The sequence below is a fragment of the Panthera leo genome, chromosome A3 (genome assembly GCF_018350215.1).
Source record: "Panthera leo isolate Ple1 chromosome A3, P.leo_Ple1_pat1.1, whole genome shotgun sequence".
NCBI lineage: Eukaryota > Metazoa > Chordata > Mammalia > Carnivora > Felidae > Panthera > Panthera leo.
This window is the reverse complement of record NC_056681.1, coordinates 6,509,131-6,532,018: the sequence shown is the minus strand read 5'-3', so window position 1 is coordinate 6,532,018 and position 22,888 is coordinate 6,509,131. Positions and strand designations below refer to the sequence as shown.

The 22,888-nt window shown below is 46.3% G+C and overlaps 1 protein-coding gene across 2 annotated transcripts; it reads right to left on the bottom strand.

Moving 5' to 3' along the window:
- Positions 1-1,824: 1,824 nt before the first annotated feature.
- AURKA (aurora kinase A) lies at positions 1,825-22,869 on the bottom strand. 2 transcript variants are annotated; one of them, XM_042930619.1, is made up of 9 exons: positions 22,658-22,869; positions 18,589-18,635; positions 15,302-15,581; positions 13,706-13,760; positions 12,203-12,394; positions 10,957-11,095; positions 6,416-6,564; positions 2,595-2,769; positions 1,825-2,462 (listed from the first exon to the last, which is right to left on the bottom strand). In XM_042930619.1, the coding sequence occupies exons 2-9, from the start codon at positions 18,628-18,630 to the stop codon at positions 2,277-2,279; spliced, it is 1,218 nt and encodes a 405-aa protein (XP_042786553.1). In that variant the 5' UTR covers positions 18,631-18,635; positions 22,658-22,869; the 3' UTR covers positions 1,825-2,276. The 2 variants fall into 2 exon arrangements, with proteins under 2 accessions (XP_042786553.1, XP_042786554.1); XM_042930620.1 differs by lacking the exon at positions 22,658-22,869 and adding an exon at positions 22,567-22,641.
- Between the last annotated feature and the right edge of the window lie 19 nt (positions 22,870-22,888).

The window sequence follows — 22,888 nt, the reverse complement described above, 5'->3', positions numbered from 1 at the left end:
CCTTTGTCCCTCGGGGATTAACTGGATGGACCACTGAAGCTCTACTATGTTTTGAATTTTTTTTCAATATTTGTTTTTGAGACAGGACGAGTGGGGGAGGGGCAGAGAGAGAGGGAGACACAGAATCAGGCTCCAGGCTCAGCTGTCAGCACCCGACTGAGCCACCCAGGCGCCCCTGCTCAGTTGTGCTTTGAAGCTTCTGTGACTGCATCAGCACAGCGGACAAGTTTCTCTGTGCTGGCCTCTTCCTTACAATTAGACGCCTCTGGCATCTAGTTCCTTATGTCAAAAGTTGGCCATGAAAGCACAGGTCAGGAACTTCAGCCCTTCCACTGTCAAGTTCACCATCTTTGGTTGAGGAGAGGATGCTGGCAGCTAGAAACAAACACGTAGCTTGATGCACTAGGAGCACACAGTACAAGAAATCAAAGGGATACACCTGCATGGCACCTGCTCACGTCTAGGCCAATAGCAAACAAGTGGTGGAAAGAATTACCCACGTAGCCTCGCTGTATTCGTGCACTCACGTTTAACGTTTACATACATGGCAAAACTCCAAAGTAATAAAAATATTAAAAATAACCTGCCAAGTATCCCTTGGGATACTGGCTCCCTTGGGAGACGGATAACAAGGAGAGCAAAGGAAGCCTCCACCAGCTGTGCTGAAGGGGCAGGAGGCTTGAACACAGGTTGTGCTCAAATCCCCACGCGGCTGGGAAGGAGGGATTCCAGCCAAGCAAACATTCCTTCAGAGAATTAAGGGCCACACTTGGAAAACCAGTTTGCAAAGAACTAGTTCACCCCACATGTAGAATTCTTTGCTTTGCATCTTCTCGAAAACGTGGTCAGAGCCCAGAGGTGGGCAGGTGTGGGCGTAGATGACCAACTCCTTCAGCCCTTGGTCCATCCTGACCTCCTGTAGCTCTAGAGAACCCCAGAGGTGACCAGGCCATGCCAGGCACACCCAGTTCTGTACTACTGACTCATCAGGTGGTCCCCCAGGATGAGGACCCACCAAGGGTTCCGGCTCCCCGAGCTGGGCTGTTGCACGGAACGTTCCTACTGCAGGAACTACCACTTACTGGGCACAGCGGAAAGAGTGGAGGCTGGAGAGAGGGCGCTGGCAGCCCCCACAGCCCAACTCCTGGTGCCCCTGCCCTGCCACTCAGTCACATGCTTGTCCCCGTGGTGCCAGGTTTCCTGCCGCCCCCTCCCGGGGCCACAGGGCTGTCTCACCATTCCTGCCCCCAGCCTTTAAGTCCTCCCTGCCCTTCAAGCCTAGTTCAGATGTCACTTTCCCTGGACGCCTCTCCTACCTAATTACCCATCACAGTTCGCCAGCTCCCTGACTTGCCCCCACTACTGTCAGGGGCACCCCTACTGCTTTGTCCCCAGTCATCGCAGGGCAGGTGCGTTCACAGGCCAGCCCGGCTCCAGAGCCCTGACAGCACCGCTGGGGGGCCTTCCCGCCTTCCCAGCGGGCCCACGCTTAGCCCAGCATTTCCCAAAGGGTAGAATGAACTGGGAAATGCATTATAATTTCAAGGTTAGACACGTGACAACTTTAATCATTTTATATGTGACATACTGTGCTTCACCAAAACTGTATAACTAAAGCGTCAAAACCCCGGAAAGATCAGCCCTTTGACATTTAGAAACAGCAGAGACAGGTCTCGTCCAGCCAGCCCCAAGACACAGGTGGAGCACGCGTTCGAGTTTACAGTCACCGAGGGCTTAAGCCTGATCTGGTCCTTAACCACGTCCACTTGGCGCAAGTGTGGGACAGACACCGAACGGTCCTGAAGGGATGCCAGGGAAATGACATAGCAGTCTATACAGAAATCTTTATTTTGACATTTAAAAGAAAGAATCACATGTTCATCCTGACAGCCTTCCCAGAGTCGGCCACCGAGGAAGGCAGATGCACACGTAGGGACCGGATGGTCATTGCACACCTCTTTCACCGATGGAGTCGGGGCGGAGTGGCCACTCTCCCCGCAGTCGGGCCCCGAGCTGCCTTCCACAAGGACACCCTACTTGAGACAGGCCGTGGGGAGGCTGCAGGTGAACTTCGCCTCCAGACTGTGAAGTGGCCACAAGTCCTGTGGCTACTTTCACTCCAGAGCGCACTGTTCGCGGAAGCGGACTGACCGGGGAGGGTGAGGCACCGCCTGCTCGGTGGGCCCTTGTCTGCAGTGCCCTCGGTCATGGGTCACGGCCAGGCCGTCAACAGTGTCGCCAGCTGGGCCTCGTGGATTTCTCCCCCTGCAGGATTCTTAAGATTGTTTGCTGGTTGATTCTTTGCTTTTTTGGCTACCTGATGGTTTGGATGAATTCGCCGTGACCCAAGGGTGTTCAAGTACTTCTTTGAGAGTCGGTCTTTGGCTGGGATTATGTTTCAACAGTCTTGAGATGAGGTCCCTGGCTCCCTCTGGTACAAAGTCAGGGAACGTGAATTCAACCTGGAGTACGACAAGTGACAGTCACAAAACGCGGCTTAAGACAGAACAGTATGAATATTCAGCTCAGGGCCAAGGTGAAGGCTGATAAGAATTCGACAAGAAGCAACGGATCAGTTCTCGTTAAGGTCTTACCCGCGATATTCTTTTGTAGGTCTCTTGGTATGTGCTCGCCTCAAATGGAGGCTTCCCAACTAGAAATTCATAGCAGAGTACCCCAAGGCTCCAGAGATCCACCTTCTCGTCGTGCATTCGGCCTTCAATCATCTCTGGAGGCAAGTAGTCCAAGGTGCCACAGAGGGTGGTTCTCCTAAAAATGGAGGCAGGCTCGGGTCGATGCACCTGTTTTTATTACCCTAATTGCTGCTAAACGTCATTAACGATTACACTAACATCGACGGAGTGCCCTTCCTAGGCCAGATCCTAGGCTATGAAGCAGAAACTATTTAAATCCCCAGTTTCAGACAAGAAACAGATTGAGGGAGATGTGCAAGATCACGCAGCTAGCAACCAAGCCACGCCCCAAGTTTGTCCCCCTCCAGAACCTCCGTAAATGATGAAAAGTATCACTACTATATCAAAGTAGCTGGAAAAGGAAAGCTCTCTCTAAATACAATTTGGAGTTCCATAGTTGTTTTTATATTATAGAGATGCTAAAAAGCTTAACAGCCCTGTGACATTAGTGACAAAAACACTAAAAAACTGTCCCAGTGTGAAAACACTAGCTTTGGCGTGACAGATCCATGCTGCCTTCTGACACATCAGTGGTACAAGAGAGACACTGACACGTGAGGGTGGCCTAGGAAGTATTCTTGCCAAAAGTACTGGTCAGGTCCTTAGACCTACTTCCAGTTCTCAGCAACCACAGAAGATAAAGGACCAAGGTAAGGGACACCACAATCAAAAAAACCCATTTTAGAGGCGCATGGGTGGGTAAGCGTCTGACTCTTGCCATCAGCTCATGTCATGATCTCACCTTCGTGGGATCCGAGTCCCGTGTCAGACTCCACACTAAGTGTGGAGCCTGCCTGGGGTTCTCTCTCTTCCTCTCTGCCCCTCCCCCCCTTCTCAAAATAAACAAACATTAAAAAAAAAAAAGAGGGGCATCTGGGTGGCTCAGGTCATGATCTCGCGGTTCCTGAGTTCAAGCCCCACATCAGGCTCTGTGCTGACAGCTCAGAGCCTGGAGTCTGCTTTGGATTCTGTGTCTCCCTCCCTCCCTCCCTCTCTGCCCCTCCCCTGCTCATATTCTGTCTGTCTCTCTCTCAAAAATAACAAACATTAGGGGTGCCTGGGTGGCTCAGTCGGTTAAGCGTCCGACTTCAGCTCAGGTCACGATCTCACGGACCGTGAGTTCGAGCCCCACGTTGGGCTCTGGGCTGATGGCTCAGAGTCTGGAGCCTGCTTCCGGTTCTGTGTCTCCCTCTCTCTCTGCCCCTCCCCCGTTCATGCTCCATCTCTGTCTCAAAAATAAACGTTAAAAAAAAATTTTTTTTTTAAATAATAATAAACATTAAAAAAATTTTTTAAATAAAAAAATATGGGCACCTGGGTGGCTGGCTCAGTAGGCTAAATATCTGACTTTGACTCAGGTCATGATCTCACGGTTCATGAGTTCAAGCCCCACATCGGGTTCTGTGCTGACAGCTCAGAGCCTGGAGTCTGCTTTGGATTCTGTGTCTCCCTCCCTCCCTCTCTGCCCCTCCCCTGCTCATATTCTGTCTGTCTCTCTCTCAAAAATAACAAACATTAGGGGCGCCTGGGTGGCTCAGTCGGTTAAGCGTCCGACTTCAGCTCAGGTCACGATCTCACGGACCGCCTGAGTTCGAGCCCAACGTCAGGCTCTGGGCTGATGGCTCAGAGTCTGGAGCCTGCTTCCGGTTCTGTGTCTCCCTCTCTCTCTGCCCCTCCTCCGTTCATGCTCCGTCTCGGTCTCAAAAATAAACGTTAAAAAAAAAAAATTAAAAAAAAATAATAATAAACATTAAAAAAATTTTTTAAATAAAAAAATATGGGCACCTGGGTGGCTAGCTCAGTAGGCTAAATATCTGACTTTGACTCAGGTCATGATCTCACGGTTCATGAGTTCAAGCCCCACATCGGGCTCTGTGCTGACAGCTAAGAGCCTGGAGCCTGCTTCGGATTCTGTGTCTCCCTCTCTCTCTGCCCTCTCCCCACTCATACTCTGTCTCTCTCAAAAATAAACATTTAAAAAATTTTTTTAAATTAAAAAGGAAAAAAGGGATAAAAAAGAAAAATCCATTTTAAATTGTGAGGCAACTGCTTTAAATTTAGACAAAAGAAACACAATCAAATATAATGCATGGACAGACCTTAGTTGGATTGTGACTTAAAGAGCAGCTCTAAATTTTGTGGACAACTGCAGAAATGTGAACATGGACTAAACAGCTATTGACAAGGCTGTTAATTTTCTGAGGAGTGATAACGGTCGTGATTATAGGGACAATGTCCTTATTTTTAGGAGATTCATCCCAAAGTGGCCAGAGAACGAAGCATAACGTCTGCAATACAATTTTGAAAATTTACTTATTTTGGTCTATTCACCAAAAAATCGACACGGCCAATATGGCAAAATGTTGGCACTTGTTGTATGTAGGCCCTAGATGGGAGCAATGAAGCCGCCGATTCGGCACTTCTGTGCGTGTTTCTACCAAAGGCCAGAAATACGCTGGGGGTGGCAAACATCGACTAGGCGCGAACACGCGTAGGTCTTCGTTGCTTCCTATCAGTTATTCTTTGCCACTGGCTCTCCTAGGGGGTCACGCGGGCCCTATGCTCAGCACGCCCGGCACCCAGAGAGCACGCGTGAAACCCTCATCACCACGGAGATGCTGAAAAGGGACCGAGTCAGCAGGTTCCTCCAACGACAGCACTCCCGGGAGCTCTTATGGTTACTCGTGTTGGGGAGGCGGGGCGACATGGCTGGCGTATCCTTTCTGAAAAGGACGTTTATCTTTCCTATCACATGACACCACTGGACAGGTTAAGGTCCAGTTTAGCCCTGCGATTTTATAAAACCTACAATTCTTCATCATCATTTGCCTCACTAGGTGCCAACAGCTCCCACTAGTGACAGACAACCAGCTTTAAAAAAAAAAAAAAAAAAGAGACACTGCAACAGCAGATTCAATGCATTGCTGCGAACAATCACAAGTGATCTGGCAAAAATAAAGCTCCCCACCTCCACCACGTCATCTATTTTAGGTTAAAAGATATAGGTGGTTTAAAAAAATGTATAAAGTATTATGGCTCTGATTTTGTAAGTCCTTTGCCAAAGCTGACAAACTTACCAGTAGATGAGGGTTTTTAATGCCCTACCACCTCACGAGGCTTCAAAATCTCAATTAGACCCAAATTAAATTAAAACAGTACAGAAGATTTTAGTTCTTGTTTGCATAATTAAGATCTCTCTATTAAGAGGGGACAAGAAAGGACTATGCTACTGACAAAAGCACACCACACAGAATCCAACCACCACCTGGAAAATCCAAACCAATTTGGATAAAATCTGTTTTGTTTTTTTTTTAATTCCCCAAAGCTCTGTGCCCTCAGCTCTAGATCTCTGTGTGCGGCCCTCTGAAACCGGTCTCCTGTCCAGGGAGCAGCGGAGTTTCCACTTCACCACTGCCCCAGGCATCACCACCCAACACATCCTGCACTTCCTCTGTCCTTCACTTGTCCCGTATGTCCCCTCCATTAGCCTCTGAGGACATGAAGCATCTTTAACCCAGGCCTATGACACAATAACCCCACAACAGTAGGAGAATCAAATATTCTCAAAGACACTTAACGGGCCTAGGTTTCTCCCAAGTATGTGTAACTGTGACCAGCCCCAATTCCACATTTCTATCCTTAAGTATTTGACTATTTCATTCCTGAAAGCCCCGAAGGCTTTTGCTAAACACTAAGTAAGTTCCACCTCTAAGATTACATACCTGGAGGATGGGGCGTGTACCGACCATCCAAAATCTGCAATCTTAAGCTCTCCAGCTGAACCGAGGAGCAGGTTCTCTGGCTTAATGTCTCTATGAATGACTCTCTTTGAGTGACAATAAGACAGGGCATCTGCCAACTCCGTGATATACTACGGAAACAAAAAGTATGGAGAGTCTGCGTCATACATTTTAAAAATAAAATGTGTTATATAAAGTTTTTATTTATTTTTGACAGGGAGAGAAAGAAAGAGAGAATACCAGCAGGGGAGGGGGAGAAAGAGAGGAAGACACAGAATCGGAAGCAGGCTCCAGGCTCAGAGCTGTCAACACAGAGCCCGACTCAGGGCTCCAACTGCAAGATCATGACCTGAGCCAAAGTCAGATACTTAACCGACGAAGGCACCTAGGCGCCCCCATATAACACAATTTTAGACATCTCTTCTGAAAGGAAAGCCAACATCGATTTTAATATGTTTTATAGGTTTTAAGGCTAGAAACAACAGAGGACTCTAAAAAGAAATTTTTTTTCGAGCCAAATTCATGTTTAGCATAAAATACGAGTATTCCATACTAAGTTATTTATTTGCTAATATAGCAGATAGGACATTGAAGGACAGGGGGGAAAACTGATGAGCTAGAAATACTAGTAGCAATGAATGATGATAACAACTGAAAAACTGGCACAAATTAGCGAGTCAGACATGTAAACAATTAAAATTTTTTTTTTAATTTTCAAGTACAGTCCATTCCCATTTAATTCCCATTTTTAAAACTAAGATCAATTTATAACACAAGCATTTGTTTGAAACTCAAAATTTAAGGGGAAAAAACAATCTTGAAAAAAATTAAAAGCAGGTACATTTGCGTGTTACATAGTGTTAAACTTGGGGGTATACGTATTCATTAGTCAGCTTAAAAAGCACACACAGCATGTCAGTCCTTTTGTTAGTTTTCTTTTCATCTCAGCCAAAGAGAGCTCTAGCAAGTCCAGAATCTGTTTTAGCATAAAGATAAGAATTGTTATCAGCGTGTTGAAAGAATATGTTTAGTTCTGGCTGAAGGTTTTTTTTTTCTTTTTAATGTTTATTTATTTTTGAGAAAGAGAGAGAGAGAGAGAGAGAGAGAGAGAGCGCGCGTGAGCCAGGGAGGGGCAGAGAGAGGGAGACACAGAATCTGAAGCAGGCTCCAAGATGTTAGCAGAGCCTGGTGTGGGGCTCGAACCCATGAACTGTGAGATTATGATCTGAGCCGAAATCGGATGTTTAAACCGACTGAGCCACCCACTCTGGCTGAAGAAAGGTTTTCCAAAGCAACCACTAGACAGAACTGAACACATTATTTTACACCAAAAAGTTCTACTCGACAAATTGCTGTAAAAAGCAAATATCATGGTCAGAAGAAACGTTTTCATTTTTTTCGGGCAAAAGCCAGAGACCAAAATCTAGACAATAATAAACTGAAAGTGGAGGCAAAGAGAGCTCTTCTACACCAAACTGAGCTACTGACATAAAGATCATATACTAGATTCTTGAGGGCAAGGCATTTTCTCCGCTCAAATCAAGGCCAAGGAGCTAGTTCAACCAGGGCTCTCCAGCAGCCGCCTCCTTCAAACCTCCCACATCACACTGTGAATATGTATAAAGGGCCCCAACATTTCTCTACAATTACTTTTATTTGAATTAATCAGAAAAGGGAAACTGTGCATACATATTCATTCTAACTACTATGGAATCTAGAAAGAACCAAGTTTTCCTTCCAAATAACTACTGCTTACACCAACATAAACTCCATCTGGATTGAACAAAACGTAGTAGTAGAAATATTAACTGCCAATTAAATAAGACAACTAATTTGGTTAGCTAATATTTTGAAAGTAATAAGATGAATCTATTTTTTTTTAATTTTTTTTTAACGTTTATTTATTTTTGAGACAGAGAGAGACAGAGCATGAACAGGGGAGGAGCAGAGAGAGAGGGAGACACAGAATCTGAAACAGGCTCCAGGCTCTGAGCTGTCAGCACAGAGCCCGACGCGGGGCTTGAACTCACAAACTGTGAGATCATGACCTGAGCCGAAGTCGGATGCTTAACCGACCAAGCCACCCAGGTGCCCCAAGATGAATCTATTTCTACTTATCCACAAAGCAAACATTTAACATTAAGTTTAAAATAGTATGTCCATTTTCCTGAGACCACACCAAAGGGTCATTCACCACTCGTGCTGTGAATTCACAAGTACAACCACCTGAAAGTAACACCATTTCCATCAATGCCAAAAAGAATGAGTGTAATCAAAGTAACCACCCATCATCTGCTGATTCAACAAAAAAAAACTGCCCAAAGACTCTCTACTTCTTCAAACAAGTGATTTCATCCAAAATAAAGAAGCAGCACAATCCATAGGGTAAAAAACCAAAACACCCAAACCAAAAACCCAATTATGTTGGATGTTAAGATTAGATGCAAGTAAGAAAATGAAAAGACAAGCCACCAGCTGGGAGAAAACGTTTGTAAAACACGTGGGATAAAGGACCTGTATCCAAAATATACAAGAACTCTTCCAACTCAAGATGACCAAAAGCCTGATTAAAAATGGGCAAAAAATCTGAACAGGCACTGGAAAGATGACAATACACATGGCAAATAAACACATGAAAAGATACCTGTCATAGATCACTAGAGAACTACAAATTAAAACAATGAGTTACCACATACACCGAGAAGAAGGGCTAACCTCCAAAACACAGTACCAATCGCTGGTGAGGAGGAGGAACTTTGCACACTCACTGGTGGAAATGCAAAGATGGTGCAGCTACTCTGGAAGACGGTTTAACAGTTTCTTATAAAGTTACACATAACTCACCACACAAGCTAGTTTTCAAATCTGTTAAAAACGTATGACCCACAAAAACATGCATGCAGATGTTTATAGCAGCTTTATTCATAATCACCAGTAACTGAAGCAACCAAGATACCCTTCAATCGATGAAGCGAGAAACTGTACTGTAGCCATGCTGCAAAATATCATTCAGCAATAAAAAATGAGCTACCGCACCCTGAAAAGACACAGGTAAATCTTAAATGCATCTAGTTGTTTCCCCACTGGGGTAACTGGTTAATCATTCGGATACCACTGCACATGGACACTGGAACTGAATAATCAAACTGTTGGTGGACAGAATTCAGGTTTTTCAAGGCTGCAATGGGAGGTTACAGATAAACAAGGGGAGGAGGGTAGAATGAATCCTGTGGTAATGGACTCATGTTTTGCTTAATATAGATGCAAATGGATAAAAATACAGATACACGTGTATACATAGATTAGTCCCTGTTCTGTCAGCTGAGATCACCCAGAAGACACGACACCCCACTAGCAATGAGCACATCTTGCACCCAGGTCTTGGTTTCTAATACCATTTTCCCATAAAAGGAACCAGGGCTCCTTGGACAAATGGCTGATTCTAGGACGGAGATAGGAAATCTACAAAATGAGGTGCAGCATCCTACAGGGCCAGATGCAGGGAAGTGCTCAAACACCACACCCACAATGATGGGAGTAGGTCAAAAAAACCAACCAAACAAAAAAACAAACAAACAACAACAACAACAACAAAACACCTAAAACAGGAGCCATGTGAAAGGGATCCCAAGGGCCAAAGTAGTATTGGACTATACTCAAAGTATAAAATATCCATGAGTCCACATTAGTAAATGACTGAATAAATAAGGAAGAACACACAAATCTCTGATGCAGAAGAATTCGAAACATTTATGTAGATTAGGGTGGGGGTGGCACATAATCCCTGCTCCTTAAGTGTGGGCTGTGCATAGTGACACGCTTTAGAAGAACCCAGTATACAAAGAGAAAAAGAGTAACTTCACAGCAAAGACACCTAATGAACGTGACCTCAGCCAGGGGACCAAGGCCAACACCCGCAGTGATAAGCCAGGTGAATAGTAGGTACCCCACACTAATGTAAGATAAACAGGAGAAAATAAGTCTGCACGATCTTCACATTCTGTAAATCTAAAACTATTGTAAACTTTTTAAAAAGAGGATAACTATAAAGGGGCACCTGGGTGGCTCAGTCGGCTGGCCGTTCAACTTTGGTCATGATCTAATAGTTTGTGGGTTCCAGCCCCACATCGGGCTTTGTGCTGACAGCTGGGAACCTGGAGCCTGCTTCAGATTGTGTCTCCCTCTCTCTCTGCCCCTCCCCTGCTCAAATTCCGTTTCTCTCTCTCTCTCAAAAATAAACATTAAAAAATAAAAATACAATAAAAAAAAAAGAGGCAACTATTCACATATACATTTCTCTAGGAAACCGCTGTGGAAACACACCATCCACAATATTCCACCTGGTACTTGATTTTATGTGCATGGATGGTACAACTAAGGCATTCTGATTGATTCATTCAAACACTTGATCCTATTAAGCAATCTTTCTTTAGATGAAACCCACTGGACTGTAATGAAAGGGCGCGTTGCTATGTGGGGTGGAACAGAGGGAACAAGAGTTAGGACAGTAAATGAAAACTCACAGTAGCAGTTCTCTGCTCATCAAACTTGGACAGTTTCTGAAGTTCTCGGTAGACAGCTCCAAGAGGTGCATATTCTAGAATTAGGTAAACTCTGGTGGCGTCGTGGAAATAACCATACAGTCTGAGAATATTCGGATGCCTGCAACAAAGGATGAATACTCTTTAACACCTGCTTTCTGGAGAGGATACAAGAATATGTACTAAGTTCCAATCAAACCCCTCATGTAAAACCAGTGAAAATTAGTTCTGGTCACAGACCCCCTACCGCACCCCTCACCAAACTTGAGAATCTGAAACTACAGACCTGCTCTGAAGAAAAATACACACATCTGCCTATCAGTTTACAAGCAATGCAAGGTATTAATGGACCTCAGGTTTGGTTAAGACTATTTCCTTCCTTCAGGTCATCTTTATTATTAGGGGGGAAATTCAGCTAAATATTAATTTTCTGCCTATTAGAGAGAAGGAGGGAGAGGCACGGCACTCCCACAGCAGTTTGATTCCCAAGCACTAGGAGACACAACTTAAAAGCAGGGTTCAACAGCAGCAGATGTTTGCTGCTGAGGACTTCGGGCAGCTGAGAACACGGCCCAGGACAGTGGCCCTTCAGCTCCAGCTAGTTGTTGCCAGGGAGGGTTACAGGCCTGATTGGACAGGTTTTTAAGTATTAACAAGTGATTCAAGTCTGAAAAAAATACTAAGAGGAAAAAAAGAAAGGAAAAAGACCCATTGGCCAAAGTCAACCTGCAGGCTGCCAGTTTGCAACCTCTGCTTAGAACTCAGAAATATCGAGGCACTGGGTTGAGCATCCGACTTCAGCTCAGGTCATGATCTCACGGCTCGTGAGTTCAAGACCCTTGTCGGGTTCTGTGCTAACAGCTCAGAGCCTGGAGCCTGCTTCGAATTCTGCGTCTCCCTCTTTCTCTCTGACCTTCCTTGTGCTCGCTCTCTCTCTCAAAAATAAACATTTTAAAAAAAAGAACTCAGAAGTATCATTTCCCTTAATATCTCTTTCTCTCACACACACACACACACACACACAAATTTGACTCATATAAACTACTTCATTAACACAGCATAAACCTCCAAGTGATTTTTCAGGACCACAGCACTTCTCTAGACAAATCCTTGAAAAATGATGAATTAAACCACTCTTTGCAGTACTATGGAGAAGGCCTTCCATGGTTTAACTCTTAGTAACTAGGTTCTGTACCACATTCTCTCGAACATCAATCTGGAAACTTACCTAAGGTGGGACTGTATTTCTACTTCTCTTCTCAGCTGATGCTCGACTCCTGCTTTCTCCAGCTGAGCTTTAAATAATACTTTAAGAGCCAGGATAAACTTGCTTTGTTTTTCTCTCGCCAAATAAACATTACCAAACTTTCCTTTACCCAGCGGGCGACCGATTTCAAAATCTTCCAAAGCCCACTGCCTTCTAGGAAAAATTTTGAATATTTTAAAATATGAAGAAAACAAATCTTTTCTAACAATTTATTAACGGGTAGTAGGTAGACCTCTAAATAATTTTATATTTAATGTTGTATTCGGTAGGTAACCTCGGCAAGAACCAAGCCAATAACTACGCTACGTGAGTCTCCACAGGCATTAAATCCCCCCGCTCCCTTATCTGCCAATGACTGTATGAGTCAGACAAAGAACAATCTGGGCTTTTAGAGCTGAAGCATTAACGCAAAGTGTCCCAAGACGGTACTACACTCTGAAATGCACACTTGTTGCCACCACCGTTAAAGAGCACAGGAAAGGTTAGGTAAGTAAGTGGAGGGAGGAAGCCTTCAGAACGGTCTGTGGGCCTCTAGCAGGCTAACCACAGCCTCCTCCTCCAACCTAGAGATGCTGACTCTCTGGGGTGGACAAGCAGTCTGCCAAAGCAGGCGGGATGGATCCTACAAGGCAGTTGGGGCGAGAACTGCTGGGTTTCGATTCTCAGAAAGCCACTATTAGGCAGTCAGGCAAAAAAGCCTGTGGGTTCATTCCTGGCTCCTCCTCCTCCTCCTCCATTATAGACACTACGTTCTACGTTGTAGAGTCTACACAGTTCAGAAGTTGGGAACAAGCTTTTGGAAAATATCTGGGGAAGATGGTATAAAGAACAATTCAATGAACACTGTTGAAATATTCATATAGTCATATACACGTGTGTATACAGTTTTGCAACAGGAGAATAGAAATAGTATAGAAACATACCTAAGCTATATGTAGTGGTTACTTCTGAGGGTAGAGAGGAACTTATTTTACACATTTCTGTAACTGATTCATACAAGTTTGTTCTAAATTTGGAAGGCAGTAAGAAAAGCTTGAGTCACGAGTAAACATCATTAAAATTCCCTTTTTCCAAAGGTTAGAATTTGGAAACATTTATATATCCTAAGTGAAAATATAAAGACCTTTTCTATTTTTTAACAAGTTCCCACAATTAAACTTGCAATTAGGGGCACCTGGGTGGCTCAGTAGGCTAAGTGTCTGACTCAGGCTCAGGTCATGATCTCATGGTCTGAGTTCGAGCCCCACGTCAGGCTCTGTGCTGACAGCTCGGAGCCTGGAGCCTATTTCAGATGGCAAGAGTCTCCCTCTCTCTCTGCCCCTCTCCTTCTCACACTGTCTCTCTCTCAAAAATAAATAAACATAAATAAATAAATAAATAAATAAATAAATAAATAAATAAATAAATAAAAGTATATTCTAACAGCACAATAGCACAGGACTTTGTAAGTAAAATAAAACTTACTTTTTTGATTCTTCATTTTTCTGTTTTGTTGTCAGTTCCTTTTCAGAATTATTTCCTATATAGAATAAGTCAAAAACCTGCTTTTAGAATAATTATAATTACTTTAGAATAACTCTACAGAATAAATTAAAAACCTATGAACAGAAACGAATCAAAGAATGGTCACCAAAATATTAATGGTGTGTCCAGAATGGAAGATCTTCTTAGTTTTCTTTATAGAAAAAAGATTACCACACCCTAACCTGACTCCCACCTGGTGAAGCCTTTTCTAGATTTCTAAAGATGAGCAGATATACACCTATATAGAGATACATATACATACAGCTAGGCCCTCCAATAATTTAAAGCTCAAGACTATGCAGATTCTCCCAGAAGCCTCAGTTTCCAAATGAAGACCTTCTAAGGCAGAACTGCCAATCTCTCGACCCATGATAAGCACCCACTCATCACCTTCGCCCCCCCCCCCCCCAAGTGGGCCAGCGGACTCTCCATCGACTACATACAAATTAACAGCGTGCAACAAAACATAAATCAGCCACCTTCCTTCATTAGTTGCCAAGGGGAAATATAAAAATAGAAGCCCCCGATTCAGCAAAATGTACCATAAACCAATTGCACAACACGGTGCTAAAGTCATCGTTTCATCAGCCAGAGGCTGGACATTTCCACTTCAAACTCCAAAACGGCAGGGTGTGCTCTGCTCAGACACGTGACGGGAGCCCAGACCGGTTTTCTCCCTTCGCGCTTCACGATCTCAGTTAATGCCGGCAAGATAACCACCATCCCCACATCCAGCTTACTGCCCGGCTCCACCCAGTCTGCATCCGAGGTCAGCCCTTGGATCTGCCTGCACTCCTCCATCCTGCTGTGTCTGTGGGCAAGTTAATGCTTCCGAGGCTCCACTCCCTCGTCTGTGAAACAGAGTTGGTCACCGACCACCTTCACAGAGTGGTTGCGAGAATTGAAGGAGACGACGTGGATGAAGGAAGCACTTCTCCTGAGTGTGGGCATGCCAGGCTGGTAAATAAGGACTATTAACATCCACCTGTCCCTGCCCACTTCAGGTCCCTGCCATCTCTGACCTAACCCCCGGCAGCCTGCCTCCTGTCTGCTGCCCCTGAGTGCAGTTCTGCTTCTCTCCGCTTCATTCCACATAGCCAATCTAGTAAGATTTCTGGAAGGCCAGTCCCTCCTCCGCTGGAAAACCTTTTGGCAATTTCCCCACGCCCAGGGGATGAAGCCCCACTCCTCAACAAGCCAACAGCTTCCACCGTGACCTCACCCAACCGGCCTCAGTCCATCCAAGTTCATCTGCTTCCCCAACTGCCCTCCACACTCCAGACTTTGGAAGTTTTCAGTTCCTCAATCACACCACGAGGGTGGGAATCAAGTTCTCCATCCTGAGCGCGGGGCTGGCCCACAGGAGACCCTACTACCTCAACCTGACATCAGATTTTTCTCCGTATCCTCAATAAAAATGACATCAAAGCTAGGGCTCCAAACAATAAACGCCAAGTCTATCCTCCACCCCCACCCCCCCCTTTTTTAAGCAACTGGAAGGAATAACAATCTAATAGTCTCAAAAAGTTGATTTACCAGTGGCCGATGGCAAGGGCTGCTCACTCTTTTGGGTGTTATTCAGCGGCCTAGAGACAGAACGAGGGACACTGGCTGCCTGCAGTTGCTTTTGCTTCAGATTCTGGACCGGTTTATGGCCGGAGACGAGCTTTTGTGTTTGTGAAGGAATTCGCTGGGAGGAATTTGAAGGACACAAGACCCGCTGAGCCTGGCCACTATTTGCACATAACAGATTCTGAGAAGGAAATTGCTGAGTCACTGGAACACGTTTTGGACCATCGCCAAGGGGAATCGTGGTCTAGATGGAGAGGGAAAAAATAAACGTCATGGTCTTCATGAACAAAAGCGGGGTATTTTGAGAATTCCACAAAGTCTCTTTTCTAATACAACAAAATAACAAAGGTCACTGATAGTACATGGAAGGGGAAAGCAATGGTCATCAGCGCTTCCAAAGGATGTGGTTAGTAGATGGCTGAAAGGAATACCAGAATGATCCTCTTACGCACCCAACACCCCACTCCCAAAAATCATGCTCCCATAAACAAATGTTCATTAACTAAATTCCCATCTAAAGAGGGAGACATTAAACACTTCCTAAGAATTCTCAATGGCTTGAGAATTATTACCCAGCAAAAAGCTACAATGCAGAAACTTTATACCAAAATCCCAATTCCACTGAAATTTCTTTGGTAATATCATACATATTTTTAGCAAAAAAGACGAAGAATTATGTCAAAATATTCAACAGTGGTTATCTTCTGGTATTTTTTTTTTTTTTTTTTGAGAAAGAAAGAGAAATAGAGAGCAAGTGGGGGAGGGACAGAGACAGAGAAGGGGAACAGAGTATCTAAATAACTGAAGTAGGCTCCATGGGGACAGCAGAGAGCCCAATGTGGGACTAGAAATCAAATTGCGAGATGATGATCCGAGCCGACGTTGGACACTTAATCAACTGAGCCACCCAGGCGCCCCTCAGTGAAGATGTTTTAGAAGATCATCTGGGGGTGCCCGGGTGACTCAGTCAGTTAAGTGTTCAACTCCTGGTTTCAGCTCAGGTCACAATGTCCAGCTTAGCAACGCCCACAACACAGTAGGCATTCAGGCAGTGACATTTTAAACAACAGTTTCCTAAAATGATCTTTATCGTAGGACTTGAGAATCAAATACAATGACTCAAGTTAGCCTTTTTCTAATTGATCATTTTAGACTTTCAGTCAGTAAATAAAGGAGAAGTATCCATTTATTTGAAAATGAAAACTTCTCAAATCTGTCAGAATGGCTAAAATCAAAAAGACCACAGCAAGTGTTGGTGAGCATGTAGAGAAAAAGAAACCCCTGTGCGATGCTGGTGGGAATGCAAACAGGTACAGACACTGTGGAAAAGAGGATGGGAGTTCCTCCAAATGTTAAAAATAGAACCACCCTCCGACCCAGTAATCACACTACTGGGTATTTACCCCAAAAATACAAAAACACTAATTCAAACGGATATATGCACCCCTATATTTATAGCAGCGTTATTTACAAGAGCCAAATTAAAGGGGCGCCTGGGTGGCTCAGTTGGTTAAGCATCCGACTTCAGTCATGATCTCGCCGTTCCCAAGTTCAAGTCCTGCATTGGGCTCTGTGCTGACAGCTCAGAGCCTGGAGTCTATTTCAGATTCATTCTCTCTCTCTCTCTCTCTCTCTCTCTCTCTCTCTCTGTTCCCCTTGCCTGCTCACACTCTCCCTCCCTCTCTCTCAAAAATAAACATTAAAAAACTAAAAACAAAAACAAACCAAGAGCCAAACTATGGAAGCAGCCTAAGTGTCCACTGATAGGGGAATGGGTAAAGAAGATGCGGTATAGATATACAAGGGATCATTACTCAGCCATAAAAAATGAAATCTTGCCGTCTGCAATGACATGGATGGAGCTAGAGAGTACAATGCTAAGCAAAATTAGTAAGAGAAAGACAAAATACCATATGATTTCACTCATATGTGGAATTTAAGAAACAAACAAGCAAAGGGGAAAAAAGAAAAAAGAAAAGAGAAGAAGAAAGAAAGAAAGAAAGAAAGAAAGAAAGAAAGAAAGAAAAGAGACAAACTCTTAACTACAGAAAACAAACTGGTGGTTACCAGAGGTGAGGTAGGTGAGGTGGGTGGGGGGGGGTGGGGGGGGCGGTGGTGAAACAGGATGGGGACAAAGGGGACCCTTATCCTTATGAGCACGGGGTAATGTACAGAAGAGCTGAATCCCTGTAACGTACCCCTCAAACTAATAAACCATACTGTGTTAATTACACTGGTATTAAAAGACTTGGGGCGCCTGGGTGGCTCAGTTGGTTGAGCATCCGACTCTCGACTTTAGCTCAGGTCATGACCTCAGGGTCATGGGATTGAGCCCCGAGTTGGACTCTGTGCTGAGCGTGGAGCCTGCTTAGGATTCTCTCTCCCCCTCACTGGTACTCTCTCTATAATACATTTTTAAAAACATTAAATTTAAAACTTAGTAAAAAGAAGAAAATTAAAATTTCTAAAAATAAGACACCCCCCCCCCCACACACACACAAATCTTGCTTGATGTGTGTATGTATTTTTACACTGATTTCCTAGAAGGAAAAAACTCTGGGGCTTGCTTATATTAAAAGATCTTTGTATAAAAATTCGTTCCCCCAGCCGCTCCACAAATACTATAGGCTGAGGGTCCTCCCTGGGGAAGCCCTTCCTGGATTCCAGCCCATCCCAACCTGAGTGGAGCACCCACCCTCCACGGAATTACTCGGGTCATCTTACGCACACATATTTTGTGAAGGCGCAGTACTGGCTCCCATAACTCCCCAAAAGGGTTAAATTCTTTAGTCAAAGACCATGTGCTTTGCATCATTGTAATCCCTGCATCTGACACAGAACCTGGCTCAAAGTGGATTCCCAGGAAATATTCACGAAAACACAGCCCGACATTCCTAGGAGCTTACCATGTCCTGCAGCGTGACCAGAACAAGCTGTGGCGAAGCAATTTAATTTCTGGCAAGCAAGCAAATACAGGCAAGTATCGAGCACCTATTGTATACATTATTGTCCTGCACACAATGGAGGAACAGAAACTTACAGAACTAGCTAGAAGACAAAGCAGAACAAAATATCAGGTACCCATCAACAACATGGTATGAAATGCCGAGAAAGGGGACTAACTCCTCCAGGAATGTAGCAGACGCCTCTAAAGTTACAATCCAAAGTGACGGTGGAAAGAACTCCAGATCTAAAACCAACCTCCATTTGGGTTTTCTAAATGTGACAGAGATTACGATTATTCGATTTACCTTAACAGGCCCTGCAACGCAGTTTTCTTTAGATTTGTCCATGATGCCTGGAAAGAAAAAGAACGACTTTTAATTTACACAAATCCTCACGCTTCAAAGTGTTGTTATGCGAGGTCAGGGATATGGCTCCTGATGAAAAAGCCTCCACAACACAAAAATTTTACATTTTTTTTCTTTGTCCCAGTGAAGCTGACAAGGGTGTCTTATTTTCTCAAGTGACAAGAGGGACAGATGTGGGGCCTCCACCCAACTTCACTCCCAGAGTCCTCCTGCTCCATCAATGCAGGAGCCTGCTTCAATACCTGCTGCCTTTTATTATTATTTTTCAACGTTCATTTATTTTTGACAGAGAGAGAGAGAGAGAGAGCGTGCGCGCACACACGAGCGGGGGAGGGGCAGAGAGAGAGGGAGACACAGAATCCGCAGCCGGCTCCAGGTTCTGAGCTGTCAGCCCAGAGCCCCACGCAGGGCTTGAACCCACGAACCGTGAGATCCTGACCTGAGCCAAAGTCGGATGCTCTACCGACGGAGCCACCCAGACGCCCCTCCCCCGCCACCGCCTTTTACAAACAGGTCCCCCCTTCCCCATAACTGACTCCAGCTACGACAGCATCTCGCCCTCCACACTCACCGCACCCACGTGTCTCTCACCCTCTGGCCCTCCCCCATCAGGATTTCATCCCACAGACTGGCCTGCTCGGGTGGCCAGCTCATGACTGACCTCTACTGTTAGCAAATTCAAAAGTCCATCCCGCGCCCTCAGCTCACTTGCGACCCCAGCGGCGTCTGACAAGGTCACTTTTACTCCACTCCCAGCCTCCACTAGCTTGTAGGCTTGTCTTCCCCCCACCCCCCCACCCCCCCACCAGCTGTCCTGCCACAACATCCTTTGCTCGATCAGCCTCACTTTTGCCAACCTGAGAGTCTGGGCGGACTGGACCCAGAATGAGTCCTTGGACCCCACTTCTCCATCCATACCCGTCCTAGGGCCCCTCATCCAGCACCAGAGCTCTAAACATCTTTAAGATGATCTGAATTTACATCTTCTACCCTAACCTCTCCTCTGACTGCCAGACTCCTACCTACCTACCTGCTCAGTATCCCCCCCAGGAAGGTCTGCCAAGCATCTCCACCCCAACACATCCAGACACACCCTCTTCTCTCCTCCCGGCTACTCCTCCCCTCTGCTCTCAGGAGAAGCCTGAGCTCAGGCCCAGAAACACCTTTCCTTTTGCAGCTGTGCTCACTCCCTCATCCAGTCTCCTGGCTCCCACCACCATTCACGGGCTGAGACCTCCAAACCTCCATCTCCAGACCTCTCCCCTGACCCTTGCCACCTGCGAAACATCTCGACCCGGAATCTGTCATCGGAGAGGCATCTCAATTTAAAAAAGTTCCAAACTGAATTCCTGCTCCCTCCCTGTCCCCATCTCCCCAGCCCTATTCTCATAGATGACCCCACCTCAGTTGCTGCCAAACCCATCCTGCCCGTCGCTCGGGTCCCCTCATCTTTTACACGGTTCTCCCTCAAAGCCCGTATCTAATCCATCAGCACACCTTGGAGGCTCTACCTTCAAAACCACTGCCCACAACCTTTAATACCACCACCTGGTCAAACCAAGGCTCTCTCCCCCCAATTATTTGCCACGGGCTCCCGATGGTCACCCTGCTTTCACCTTTGCCCCGTGATGGCCCATTCGCAACACGGCGCCCTGTGGTCCCATTAACAAGTCAGCCATGTTGGCCCTTGGTTCAGAAGCCCCTCGCGGTCCCTCAAAATCCTCCTTGCCTACAATCTCCTAGAGTGTGGACCCTGACCGCCTTCTTGGCCTTATTTCCTCTTCTTATCTATTGCATGCTGGTCATACAGAACTTCTTTCTTTCCTCAAGGCAGCGCCCGGCCACAGGGCCTTTGTACTTCCTGTTCTCTCTTCACCATTTGGCTCTTCGCTCAAATGGAAGTGTGGCTTGCTCCTTCGTTACGGTCAGGTCTCTGCTCAGACGTCTCCTTTCTGACCATCTCTATTTTTCTGCTTAGCCCTTAACATCTTACAGAACCTCACTGTGCTTGTTTATTTGTGCCTCCCCAGGCGATATCCCACCCCCTGCCAGTATCTCCAAGGAAGACCAAGGCCTTAGTCCCACTGTCTTCACTGCGGCCTCCCCGGAACATGCCTGGCACACAGTCGGTACACCCACCAGTGTCTGCGGAATGACTTAATCCACTAAGGAAGCGAAATCAGCAATGAAAACGGTTCATCACACTAGGCCCATGCTGTGAGGCAGGTACAACACCCCATCAAGTAAGTAGAACATAAACCCCAAGAAAACGGAAACCTTTCTGTGCTTTTCTTACCCAGATACTCTCTGAATTCCAGAACCCAGCCAGCAAGCACCCCCCCACCCCCACACTTCCACGTCCATTCCACAAGTAGGCAAGTAACTCCACGCTGAAGACGGAACCACGGCCAGGAGTCCTTATATCAAACGGCGGTTAGTAGAAACGACAGAAAGGGAAAAGGAGTTCCGGGGCGCCTGGGTGACTCGGTCGGTTGAGCGTCCGACTTCGGCTCAGGTCACGATCTCGCGGTCCGTGAGTTCGAGCCCCGCGTCGGGCTCTGTGCTGACAGCTCAGAGCCTGGAGCCCGTTTCAGATTCTGTGCCTCCCTCTCTCTCTGCCCCTGCCCCGCTCATGCTCTGTCTCAAAAATAAATAAACGTTAAAAAAAAAAAAATTAAAAAAAAAAAAAAAAAAAAAGGAGTTCCAAGCTCGTGCCGTACACACACTCTAACGCTCTCTTCGCTTTCCCTAACAATTACGAGCAGCGGATTGATGAGATCACGCAGGCCTAAGGACATCCATTCGACAGAAGCCAGAGCTTTGCTCCAACGGAACATACTTCGCCTTCCCAGGCAGAGGAATAATCATCAACACAATGGAATAGGAGGGTTCTGCTCCAGGAACGCCGGAGAGAGCCCCCAAGAAGACTGCGTCCCCAGCGGTTCCAGTCTACAGCCAGGTCCCGGAGCCACATAACCCGATGACCTTCACAAGACCCTGCAGTTCAAACCACACATCCTACTATTCCAAACAGGAAACCTGTTGACATTTCACGTCACCGTGCATTTAGAAGACTTCGCCTTCTTCAAACCTGCTAGTGTCTGCACACACTTACTTGGGGGAGTGGAAGTGAACGTGCAGCTGAAAAGTGCTTCGTTCAAAGAACAAGGAAGGTTAATTAAGGAGGAGGAGGACCCGTTAAAAGTCCGCGACAGTATCTCCATCTGGACGGCACTGGTGAGACGTGGAGACCGTCAGGCCGAACCACAGACCTAACAAATCACATCCAGCATTCTGCCATCCCCACATGACTATGTGCGCTCGCTGGTCTACACCACCGGTTCTCCCTGAAACATCAAGAATCAGCTGGGAAGCCTGACCAACTACAGACACCTGAATCCTATGCCGAGCACTTCTGATTCACGAGGTGGGTCTACATTTTCAACAAAGGCTCTCAGAAATCCCGACAAAGGTGGGCCAAGGTCTGTGGTTTCAGCAGCACGCACCAAGGAAGACATCTTCGAGGAAGTTTTCATTTACTCCTCCAGAGTAGCCCCAGGTGAACCAACTACTGTTTTCTATTGAAAGCTATCGCGCCAGTGCGTCGTCTGGCCCCCACCCCCCTCTAGAACGTGAACTTCCCGACGGCAAAAGCCCTATTTTTTTCTTACCCAGGTGCTGGCCGATAGGAGAACCCCCTCAGAAGGCACCCCCACCCCAATGCCACTCAACAACCCCATGCACTCCAGGAGTGTAACAAACCCCCAAGCGGCATTTCACAGGGCGCCCCAGTACCCAGGCGCAGACGGGAGGGCGCTGCGAAAGCACCGGGCACAGAGGAGAGGAGCTGGGAGGATGCAGGGGGACAGGAAGAGGAGGACAAGGGAGGACGAAGGTAGAGACCCAGGGACGCCTGACCTCGACTCTTCCTCCGCCGCCCGCTCAAAGGCCACCCGGGCCCGCCGCCCTCGCCCGTCCGCCTCACGGAGCAGTCCCAGGGTCTACAAACCCGTTGGCTCCCGTCTCCGACCCAAAGGCCGCCGACTCCTGCCGAGAGCTCAGCCGTTACGATTCAAAGTCCTTATTTTAAATAGGAGTTAAACCCTCTAATCCGAAAGCTCATTGGCCCGGGCTAGAGAGGCACTGCCTTTTGATTGGTTCACAGCCCCTCACGGCTTGAGGCACGTCCAAGGCGGTGACAGCACGCAGGCGCACTTGCCCCGTAAGGCCCCGGAAGTGG

Excerpts from the sequence above, each read along its gene's own strand:
- AURKA (XM_042930619.1), bottom strand. The coding sequence starts at position 18,630 with ATGGACAAATCTAAAGAAAACTGCGTTGCAGGGCCTGTTAAG. Across the intron at positions 12,395-13,705 it reads AAAAATGAAGAATCAAAAAA|AAGGCAGTGGGCTTTGGAAG; the intron begins GTAAGTTTTATT and ends AATTTTTCCTAG. Across the intron at positions 2,770-6,415 it reads GTACACGCCCCATCCTCCAG|GAGAACCACCCTCTGTGGCA; the intron begins GTATGTAATCTT and ends CTCCATTTTTAG.